Source organism: Saimiri boliviensis, chromosome 1, assembly GCF_048565385.1.
Source record: "Saimiri boliviensis isolate mSaiBol1 chromosome 1, mSaiBol1.pri, whole genome shotgun sequence".
Classification (NCBI taxonomy): Eukaryota; Metazoa; Chordata; class Mammalia; order Primates; family Cebidae; genus Saimiri; species Saimiri boliviensis.
The window spans coordinates 125,685,703-125,697,757 of NC_133449.1; the positions used below are offsets into that span (position 1 = coordinate 125,685,703).

The following is a 12,055-nucleotide window of genomic DNA, read 5'->3' on the forward strand; positions in this document are numbered from 1 at the left end:
TCAGTCTTTACTTGGAAAATAATTGCATTCTGATTTGATAGCCTTGCATGTGCTAACAAGAAATGACTTACATGCATAGCTTGCACATCACTGACACATGGGGAGGCATAAGGGAGGAATCGTGTGTCGTTATGCAGAAGACGTGATACTTGATGGAGAGTCTGGAATGTTTTCAAACATAGGCAGACTTAAAAAAGGTCTCTGGGCTGAGATGGGAGTGGGGCTATCAACAGGCAAGATCAACCAAGACTGTCTGGATTTAGTACTGTGCAGTAAATATTTTTCCTTTCTACTTCAAAACACACTGCTTATACCTGATTAAAGGAGGTCTGAAAAAAACCAGAACTTCGGGCTCTGAGACATAAATGTTGGCTCATTGCTTCTGGACTATGAAGTATCAATATAATGAAAAGAAATAAGCTAATGGGTATGGATACTAGAAATGCTAAGAAACTTATTTTAAAATTTGAGTCTTAATCTTCACAACTTATTGGACTGTGGTTTCATCTTCAATTTATTTTATTTTATTTTTAATATTCAACTTTTTTTGTTTGACCCTTTTTTTCACAGCTGTTCACTCAGTTTCTTTTGGATTAACCAAAGTAGACAAAATTCTTGCTTTTCAAGCTTCACCTAATTCACTTACTTGAAAAGTGGGAAAAGTTTCTTTTTTATTCAGTTAAAATGTTTAAGTGTTCATCATAATTTGATATAAATTTGCTTAAGATGTAGTTCTATTTTGTTTTTGTTTTTCCTTATTTAGAGCATGAGTAAATTAAAAAAACAAAACAAACCATTTAAGGCAATAGGTCTCACTCTAGGCTGCACATTAGCATCCCCAGGGAACTTAAAAAAATACCCCTCTACTTCCAGAGACCCATTTAAATCAGTCTGGATGGGGCCCTGAGCATCTGTTTTTTGTTTTTTGAGACAGGGTCTTGCTCTGTTGCTGAGGCTGACGTATGGAGTACAGTGGTATAATTAGATCTCACAGCAGCCTTGACCCCTGGGGCTCAGGCGATTCTCACACCTCACCCTCTCAAGTAGCTAAGACTACAAGTGCATGCCACCGCACCAGGCTTATTTTTGCATTTTTGTAGTGACAGAGTTTTGCCATGTTGCCCAGTCTGGGCTCAAACTTCTGGGCTCAAGCAATCCAGTTGCCTTGGCCTCCCAAAGTGCTGGGATTACAGGTGTGAGCCACTGTGCCCAGCCTATTTTACTTTATTTTTAAACCCATTAATTTTATATCTGTGAACTTGGTTGTACATTTACAGATTATTTTGTTGCATCTAGAAATACTCTGTGTTCTGTTTTTATATTTGAGAAGGTTTACAAATTAATACATTTGAAGTGCCTGTATGGTTGTCCAGCACAAGGTTATTTTGTTTCAATCACTCTCTAGTTTAGTAATGGCACCTTTTTCTTCACCTCAGAATCTCAAGAGCTTATTTTTTGAAATTCTTTAATAATCTTCCTTAGGGAATATTCAGCATAATTTTGTGGCGTAGTGCTTTAGATGAAAGGAAGGACTAGATTATTTGAGTCATTTCTACTTTTTGATCCTATAAATAATGGGAATCTAAAAAATTTTAAAAGTTATAACAGATCCATGAAAAATATGGTAATCCTAAACATTGTTGTGAAACAATTTGAGATACTGCTTTCCCTATCCCCACTCCCAAGTTGCCCCCCGTCACGTTCTTATTAAGGTATTGAATCTAATATATGGGAAGAAAATAATTTCTTTTTAAATAATAATTACAAATGGTACAACACAAACCTCCAGTGTTTCTAAAGCACAAATACTTGGATCCAAGAAAAAAGAAATAACTCCTCAAAGAGAAGAAAAATTAGTGACCTCAAGGAAGTGGTGCTTTAAACTTTCAACAGCTTCCCCTTATGATTATTATTACAGTGCTATTCAGAAAGACTTAATATGCACCTGAGTTATATAGTATAAAAGACTTTTCTTACTGGGTCTTGGAGTGCTAAGTGGGCTGTTTAATGATAGGAAAATGTGCCCGAAAGGCAATGGATTTCAATTTGCTTTTAAACTTTTAGGCATTATGACATTCTCGAAGACCGAGTTCCGACAGGACTTATTGTTGACTACCGAAATCTGTTGTCTCAATGTGAGGAGAGTTACAGGAAATTTTTAAATCTGAGAAGCAGTTTGTCAAATTGTAACTCTGATTCCGAGCAGGAAAATATCTCCATGGTGGAAGGGTTAAAATTGTATTCGGAGATGGAACAGTTGAAACAAAAGCTGAAACTCATTGAGAATCCTTTGTTGAGGTATGTGTGTCTTCGTAATTCTTAGTCAACATCCTTCCTTACTGGCTGTCATACTGATAGGTCTGTTTTGTTTCTCTAAGGTATGTGTTTGGATATCAGAAGAATTCTAATATCCAAGCAAAGGGTGCCCGTCCCAGTGGTCAGAAGATCACTCATGTGGTCTCCTCCACCATGATAGCTGGTCTCCTGCGGTCCCTGCTCACGGACAGGCTTTGCCAGGATCCTGGTGAGGAAGAAAGAGAAATTCAGGTAAATGGAGAGTTTTTCACTCCAGGTGGCTTTTTTTTAAATTCTGATTCCCCCCAGGATTTTACAAATCCGACAGAGTGTTTACAGGATCTTCCCCAAGATGGTTTTCTGTGCAGTGGGAAGTAGTGAGAGCCCTGCCTTTTGTCAGCAATAGTTACTTACCAGGTATGTGTTAGGTCAGTGCATTATCAAAGGAGAAGCTTCAGTATGCAGTTTTTGGCTTCTGTTTTTAAAGTAAGACCTGAAGGCACCTAGAGTAATACTCAGATTACTTTTTTGGGAGTGTGTATTTACAAATGTGTTGTTATTGTTTTCTAGTTCCATAGTGATCCATTGTCTGCTATAAATGCCTGCTTCGAAGGTGATACTGTTATTGTTTGTCCTGGCCATTATGTGGTACATGGCACTTTCTCCATTGCTGACTCCATTGAGTTGGAAGGTGAGTATGGAAGACACATAGCGAAACTCTTGTACATGATATTTTAAGTAAACAATAAATTACTGATCTTGTTGAAACAATGTGATTTGAACCGGTTTGATTTCCAGTGAGCTGCCTTGAAACTTTAAGGACTTGGAAAGCTTAAAGGAGGTTGACCCAGTGTTTCAGCACTTTGAGCTGTGGTTCTTCGTAGCAGTGTATATGTTGGGGAGATGTTCACAGGCTCTTATAGAAAAAAGACCATTAGGAAGAAGCATACTTTCTAGGTTGTAGATGGTTTATGGAAAGGAAATCTAATTTCTAGAATTAAAAAATTTTCCAGCAGTATTTTAAAAAATTTTAGTATGTTAAAAATTTGTTGCTTGCTTTTATAGATGTTACAGATAACTAGTTCACGGCTTTTTAATTTTGTTTCAAATTTAGCTTATTTTCGTGAGAGGTTTAATGAAGGACATTTAACTGTGAAATTAGTACCAATTATCTTAATTCTCTAAATGCTTGCTGAATGGTACAAGTGCTACACTTTGTGTCTTGACCAAAGTATACTTTAGAATTTTTCAACATAAAAAAAAAATTAATGTTGAAAAATTCTATTAAAAATGACTTTTTGGGCTGCGTATGGTGCCTCACGCCTGTAATCCTAGCACTTTGGGAGGCCGAGGTGGGCAGATCACTTGAGGCCAGGAGTTTAACAGCCTGGCTAACATGGTGAAACCCTGTTGCTACTAAAAATACAAAAATTAGCTGGGCGTGGTGGTGCATCCCTGTAATCCCAGCTACTTGGGAAGCTGCGGCAGAAGAGTGGCTTGAACCTGGGAGGTGGAGGTTGCAATGAACCGAGATCATACCACTGTGCTACAGCCTGGGCGAGAGAGAGCAAGACTCTGTCTAAAAAAAAAATGAATGAATAACTTTTTGACAGTTACAACCTTATTGTTCATTTAAAGTGATTTCTAAATTTAGGTTATTTTGCGGTTTTTCATCTTGGTCCTGAATATTTTCATAACATGTCAAATTTAGTTACACCTGTTCAACTGTTTACCAAAATAGTTTCAAGTTATCTGTGAAGCTTGCGATGGGAAAAATCATGTATCATTTTGGGACTTGTGCAGCTGTTCAGAAACTGCTTAAGCTATGCTCTTTATCTTGTCGAAACTTCTAGATGGAAGTGCGGCTGGGAGTTTAGATTTCTCCTGCTCATAGTACATCATGTCACCCCTTTTTTGTTTCATGTGTGTAATTTCTGTTCTTTCTACTCTCCAATTTTTTGTTTTGCTTTTTTTCTTTCTCCTGGGCAGAAGATTTATCTACTCTCCAATTTTTGATGTATAATAGATGTGTGTATATAAATAACACATCTGCAAGATAAATCGCTGTTATAAATACAGTTTATTTTTTGGCATAGTAGAAATAACACTGATATTATAGTTTGTATGGTAGATAAGAGTTCTTCCTAGATTGGTGAAGAAATTTTAATGTAATTGCCAGAGTGTCATAAATAGACATATAGAATGCTGATAGCTAAGTATAAAAACCACTGTATATTGACTAATAGTATGTGTCTGGTAATTGGGGAATCAGATGGCATGTCTAGTGTGCATAGGTGGGGTACTCGTTTATGAGTAAGATTCAAGCTCATCTGATAGTGATCTATAGCTAACATGTATAACAAGAGATATATGTGGAGTACCTGCTATGTACAGAGTGTTAATAGTACTTACAATAGAGGTTTTCTTGTTTCGAAAATCCATTCATTTAGGTGATGGTTTTGTGTTTAAAGTGGAAAGGAATACATAATTATAAAAAATTTGTGTAAAAATATTTTTTCTCAACGTGCAATTCTTTTTGTACTTTTAATTTTTCTGATGATAAAAAACAATTGTTATTGTAGAAAATATGGAAAGTACAGGCAGATCCATACAAAAATCAGAAAAAAAATCATTCATAATTCAGGCATCCAGAGTCCACCCGAGTAGCATTCCGGTGTGTGGAGTCCTTTTGCATTTTCTAGGGCCCCCAAAGCCTTGTTTGTTCTCTTCAAGTGTAGATAAATTGAGTGGCTTTGCTTGTTTTTTTTTTTTTTTTTTTTTTTTTTTGAGACGGAGTTTCGCTCTTGTTACCCAGGCTAGAGTGCAATGGCGCAATCTTGGCTCACTGCAACCTCCGCCTCCTGGGTTCAGGCAATTCTCCTGCCTCAGCCTCCTGAGTAGCTGGGATTACAGGCACGTGCCACCATGCCCAGCTAATTTTTTGTATTTTTAGAAGAGACGGGGTTTCACCATGTTGATCATGATGGTCTCGATCTCTTGACCTCGTGATCCACCCGCTTCGGCCTCCCAAAGTGCTGGGATTACAGGCTTGAAAGCTTTGCTTGTTAAATGCAGTTACTGCTTTCATTTACTCAAAGACTCATCTGTAGAGAGTGAGAGTTATTTCTTATAGCTTTGTCTCTGTGGTTCTGTTTTACTATGGAAGTCAGCTGAGTTCTTTAGTTTTTGGATACTCCAGTTTTTTTGTAAGCCCACTCAGCTGTTTAGTCTGCGTTATTGGTTTGAGTAAGATTTATAGAGATCTGATGCTTTTTTTTTTTTTTTTTTTTTTTTTTTTGAGATGGTGTCTCGCTCTGTTACCCAGGCTGGAGTACAGTGGTGTGATTTGAGCTCACTGCAGCCTCTACCTCCCAGTCTCAAGTGATTCTCCTCTCCCAGCCTCCTGAGTTGCTGGGATTACTGGTACCTGCCACCATGCCTGGCTGATTTTTGTAGTTTTAGTAGAGACAGGGTTTCCCCATGTTGGCCAGGCTGGTCTTGAACTCCTGATCTCAAGTGATCCACCCACCTTGGCCTCCTAAAGTTCTGGGATTATAGGCGTGAGTCACTGCGCCTGACCAAGATCTGATGCTTTTTTTTTTTTCTGAGATGGAGTCTCACTCTGTCACTCAGGCTGGAGTGCACTGGCACAATCTCAGCTCATTGCAATCTCTGCCTCCCAGGTTCAAGCAGTTCTCCTGCCTCAGCCTCCTGAGAAGCTAGGATTACAGGCATGCACCACCATGCCCAGCTAATTTGTGTATTTTTAGTAGAGGCGGGGTTTCACCATGTTGCTTAGGGTGCTCTCGAACTCCTGACCTCAAGTGATCCACTTGCATTGGCTTCCCAAAGTGCTGGGATTACAGGTATGAGCCACCATGCCCAGCCTCTATCTGATGCTTTTTATTTGTTAATGAGGTAGACTGTTTTTTTCTAGTAAGTAGTCAGTTTGTCAGATTTTAAGCCAACTGTTTAAGAGAATATTAAAATTAGATCATCTTGAGAACTGCTTAGGTTTATTCAAATGTAATTTGAATAAAATTACATTTTCTATGTTAGAATCATAGAATGTTAGAAGCAAACTTCTAAGGGTGAATGCTTTAAAGTCCTTTGACTCAGCTGTAAGTCCATTCATTCATTCATTCATTTGAGACCAAGTCTCATTCTGTCAACCAGAGTAAAGGCTGGAGTGTAATGGTGTGATCATAGCTTACTGCAGCCTTAACATTTTGGGATCAAGTGACCCTCCCACTTTAGCTTCCTTGAGTAGTGAGTAATTGGTGCATGTAACCATGCCTGACTAATTTTTTTTTTTAGTTTTGTAGAGATGGAGTCTCACTGTGTTGCCTAGGGTGGTCTTAAACATTATTTTTTATAGCAGTTTTCTAAGCGAATTTAGTGTTGAGCTGATGTGAGATAGTTGATAGGGTAGTCATCTTGATATGGGGACTAGTCAGAGAGGGTGATTGTTAAAATTGGATACCATGGTTTAAATCAAACAGAATATGTAGAGAGAGATTTTATTTAAATACAACATAGTTGACTGGTCTCATCATCTGCAGTCATTTGAACTAGAGAAACCTGTTCTAGAGTGTTCTTATTTAGATGTTTTTCCTCACCCATCTTGAGTGTTCTTGTTCTCTCTTTCTTAGGATATGGTCTACCAGATGACATTGTGATAGAAAAGAGGGGCAAAGGTGACACTTTTGTGGACTGCACGGGTGCTGATATTAAAATCTCAGGCATAAAATTTGTTCAGCACAATGCTGTAGAGGGAATCTTAAGTAAGTATCTGAATGTTTGATGTATTGTTTCTTCTAAGCTTTGAAGGAAAACTGTACTATCTATGGAAGACAGAATTTAATGAAATGCCACTCAAGTACAAATATACCTTGTTTTGTTGCACTTCACAGATACTGAGTTTTATACAAATTGAAGGTTGTGGCAACCCTGTTTCCAGCCGGTCTGTTGGGACCATTTTCCTGATAGCATGTGCTCACCTTGTGTCTCTGTGTCACATTTTGGTAACTCTCACAGTACTGTAAGCCTTTTAAAAAAATTATAGATGATACGCTGATCTGTGCCCAGTGATCTTTGATGTTACTACTGTAATTGTTTTGGGGTGCCATGAGCTACATCCATATAAGATGGTGAATTTAACTGATAATTTTGTGGGTTCTGACTGTTCCACCAATCAGCCATTCCGCTCTCTCTCTCCTGTTTGGACCACTCTATTCCTTGAGACACAGCAATATTGAAATTAGACTGGCTAATAAACCTACAATGACATCTATGTGTTCACGTAAAAGGAAGAGTCACCTGTCTCTCACATTAAATTAAAAAACGAGAAATGTTTAACTTAGGAAGGCATATCGAAAACTGAGATAGGCTGAAACCTAAGTCTCTTGTGTCAGTTGGCCAAGTTAAGAATGTGAATGAAAAGTTCATAGAGGAAATTAAAAGCACCACTCTAGTGAACATATGAATGATAAGAAAGTGAAACAGGCTTATTGCTGATATAGAGAAGGTTTCCATAGCCTGGATAGAAGATCAAATCGGTTACCACATTCTTTAAATCAAAGCCTATTCCAGAGCAGAACCCTAACTTCTTCAATTCTGTGAAGGCTGAGAGAGGTGAGGAAGCTGTAGAGGAAGAGTTTGAAGCTAGTAGAGGTTGGTTCATGAGGTTTAAGGAAAGAAGCCATCTCTATAATGTAAAAGCACAAGGTGAAGCAGCAAGTGCTGATGAAAAAGCTACAGTAAGTTACAGAAGATCTAGCTAAGGTAATTGATGAAAGTGGATACACCAGCACATTTTCAGTGTAGATGAAATCACCTTCTATTGGAAGAAGATGCCGTCTACTACTTTTCATAGGAAGAGAGAAGTCGGTGCTTGGCTTCGCAACTTCAAAGGACAGACTGACTCTCTTGTTAGGAGCGAATGTAACTGGTGACTTTAAGTTGAAGCCAGCGCTCATTTACCATTTGGAAAATCCTAGAGCCCTTAAGAATCATAATCTACTCTGCCTGTGCCTTAGAAATGGAACAACAAAGCCTGATTGGTAGCACATCTGTTTATAACATGGTTTACTGAATATTTTAGGCCCAATATTGAGACTTGCTACTGAAAACGAAAAGATTCCTTTAAAAATATGATTGCTTATTGACAATGTACCTGGCCATCTGAGAGCTGTGATGGAGTGTATCAGGAGATTAATGTTGTTTTCATGCCTGCTAATAACATCTCTTCTGCAGCCCATGGATCAAGGAGTAATTTTGACTTTCAAACCTTAGTACATAAGAAATATAATTCATAAGGCTATAGCAACTATTGATAGTGATTCCTCTGATGAGTCTGGGCAAAGTGAATTGAAAACTTTCTGGGAGGGATTCATCATTCTAGATGTCATTATGAACATTTATGATTCATGGGAGGAGATCAAAATATCAACATTAACAGGAATTCTGGAGAAGTTGATTCTGGCCCTCATGGATGATTGAGGGGTTCAAGACTTGAATAGAGGAAGTAACTGCAGATGCGGTGGAAATAACAAGAGCCTGATGATAGCAAGTAGAGCCTCAAGACATGAGTGAATTGCTACGATCTTACAAAAATTGGAACAGATGAGGAGTTGCTTCTTAAGGATGAGCGAAGAAGGTGGTTTCTTGAGATGGACTCTCCTGGGGAGGATGCTGTGAACATGGTGGAATGACAACAAAGGATTTAGAATATTATGTAAACTTGGTAAAGCAGAGACAGACTTTGACAGGATTGACTCCAATTTTGAACAACTTTCTACTGCGGGTAAAGTGCTATCAAACATGATCACATGCTACAAAGACGGCTTTTTATGAAAGGAAGAGTCAATGTGGCAAACTTCATTGTTGTCTTACTTTGAAAAATGGTCACAGCCACCTAACCTTCGGCAAACACCGTTCTGATCAGTCAGCAGCCATCAACATTGTGACAAGACCCTCCACCAGCAAAAGGATGATGTCTTGCTGAAGGCTTAGAGGAGTATTAGCATGTTTTAGCAAAATAAAGTATTTTAAATTAAGATGTGCACGTTTAAAAAAACATAATACTTTTTGTACACTTAATAGACACGTTAGAAACATGCTATTCATTAGTATAAATGCACATGCTGATCTGTGTAAACACAAATTATTAATTTTTTGAGACGAGTCTTGGTCTGTTGCCCAGGTTGGAGGACAGTGGTGCGATCTCAGCTCACTGCAACCTCTGCCTCCCTGGTTCAAGCGATTCTCCTGCCTCAGCCTCCCCACTAGCTGGGATCACAGGCTCCTGCCATCACTTGTGGCTAATTTCTGTATTTTTAGTAGAGGCAGGGTTTTACCACATTGGCAAGTTTGGTCTCGAACTTCTGATCTTGGGTGATCTGCCCGCCTCAGCCTCCCAAAGTGCTGGGATTACAGGTGTGAGCCACCATGCATGGCCTAAAAAATTATTTTTTTAGGTACAGTGTGATGACTTAGCAAACTTAATCCTAAAGTGAAAAATAACCTATTCATGATAATTTGTTAATGTTAGTTTCTTTTCTGTACAGTGATTTTTTCTTTGAAAACTTTCCAGTGTTGTGGTCTGTGTTCTCTGTATTCAGGGTAGCACTAGATTGAAGTTATCTCCACACGGCAGTAGTGTTTGTTTACTGGAATCTTTGTAGCCCCTTTCTTGATTCAAGGTCTTTTTCTTCTGAGATACTCAGCAAAATTGCTCTCTGATACTTTTTTTTTTCTAGTAATGAAAAGTGCTTTTGTATCTGAGGTCAAGTCATTCTTTTTAAAGAATGTTGCTTTCAGATTGTAGAAAATAACTCAAAATCGTCATCATTTTATATTTTATGAATTTGTAATTTAGGTAAGAAAATTTAAATGGTAGCTTTTGAGAAATAGGGTCCACATCTAATGTCAGCACCAGGCTATCTCTCATACTGGAAAAGGCACATTACTTCTTAAAGCAGTCAGCGTGTGTTTTCGTCACAGCCGTTCACCGCGGTAAGACTACGCTGGAAAACTGTGTGCTGCAGTGTGAGACGACCGGAGTCACAGTGCGGACATCAGCAGAGTTTCTGATGAAGAACTCGGATTTATATGGTGCCAAGGTAGAAACACTTGTCCTCTTAGGGAAGTAGTTTGGGTTTAAGTTGTAAATGAATATATGAAATATGGGACCAAGATATATGTGCGTACTCCTACTCTCCAGTCATCTCTACCAAGTCAGTCAAACTCAATTATGCAAGGGTCTTCTCATGTAGCATTTTCAGATCATAGGAAGAGAAGTAATAAATCTCACAATTACTTTATTTAGCTTTAAGAGAGGGTTAGACCATTAAAATCATAACTTTATAATTGTAGATTCACACAGTGTTGTAAGAAATAGCAGGGAGAGGTCCTGCATGATGCCCTTCACCAGTGTCCCCTAACAGTAACATCTTGTGAAACTGTCATGCAACATGACAACCAGAATACTGACATCAGTCCAGTCAAGTGGAAGAATATTTCCATCATCAAAGGAACGCTTCATGCTGCCAAACTCACCTGCCTCTCTCCCACCAACCTCTTCCTTAACTGCAGGCACACCTTAAGCTGTTTTTCTTTTTCTTTTTCTTTTTTTTTTGAGGCGAAGTCTTGCTCCTTTGCCAGACTAGAGTGCAGTGGCTCGATCTTGGCTCACTGCAACCTCCGTCTCCCGGATTCAAGCGATTCCCCTGCCTCAGCCTCCTGAGTGGCTGGGACGACAGGCACACACCACCGTGCCCGGCTAATTTTTTGTATTTAGTAGAGATGGGGTTTCACCATTGCCAGGATGGTCTCCATCTACTGACCTCATGATCCGCCCACCTTGGCCTTCCAAAGTGCTGGGATTACAGGTGTGAGTCACTATGCCCAGCGCTGTTTTTTAGTTCTATTTATTTCATCATTTCAGAAAGTGTAAAAATGGCATCACACACTCTTTGGGACTGGCTTTTCTCACTTAATGTGGTTCTCTGGCGCTTCACTTAGGTCGTTGTAGGTACCAGTAGCTTGCTCCTTTTTACTGTTGAGGAATGGTCCAATGTGTGGACCGTTCCTCAGTTTGTTTAGTCACTTGTAGAAGGATGTCTAGATTGTTTCCAGTTTTTGCCTATTGTCAGTAAAGCTGCTATAAACATTTGGGTATAGGTTTTTGTGTGAACACAGTTTTTATTTAAAAAAATTCTTTTTAACATTTATTTATTTTTTTGAGATGGAGTCTCACTCTGTTGCCCAGGCTGGAGTGCAATGGTGTGATCTGGGCTCACTGAAACCTCCACCTCCTGGGTTCTTGCAGTTTTCTTACCTCAGCCTTTCGAGGAGCTGGAACTACAGGCACACGCTGCCACACTTGGCTTATTTTTTATTTTTTATTTTTTGTATTTTAGTAGAGATGAGGTTTTACTATGTTGCCCAGGCTGGTCTTGAACTCCTGAGCTCAGACAATCCACCTGCCTCCGCCTCCTAATGGGCTGGGATTACAGGCACGAGCCACTGCACCCAGCTGACAGTTTTAATTTTTTAAAATTAATTAATTTTTTCTTTATAGATTACTCAGTCTTGGATATGTCAGTTTTTATTTTTTAAGGAGTAAATGCCCAGGGATGCAGCTGTAGGTCATGTAGTAGTTGCATGTTTAGTTTTTTTTTTTTTTTAAAGAAACTGCTAAAATGTTTTTCAGGGTAGTTGTACCATTTACATTCCCACTAGCAACGTTTGGGAGGTT

At 38.8% G+C, this 12,055-nt stretch overlaps 1 protein-coding gene across 1 annotated transcript in view; it reads left to right on the top strand.

Moving 5' to 3' along the window:
* Positions 1 to 12,055, top strand: part of SHCBP1 (SHC binding and spindle associated 1) — a 40,060-nt gene that overhangs the window by 14,242 nt on the left and 13,763 nt on the right. The window contains exons 6-10 of the mRNA XM_003937281.4: positions 2,065 to 2,298; positions 2,379 to 2,547; positions 2,866 to 2,986; positions 6,948 to 7,079; positions 10,300 to 10,418. Of these exons, the coding sequence (XP_003937330.3) occupies positions 2,065 to 2,298; positions 2,379 to 2,547; positions 2,866 to 2,986; positions 6,948 to 7,079; positions 10,300 to 10,418 (775 nt within the window). The remainder of the gene's footprint in view (positions 1 to 2,064; positions 2,299 to 2,378; positions 2,548 to 2,865; positions 2,987 to 6,947; positions 7,080 to 10,299; positions 10,419 to 12,055) is intronic.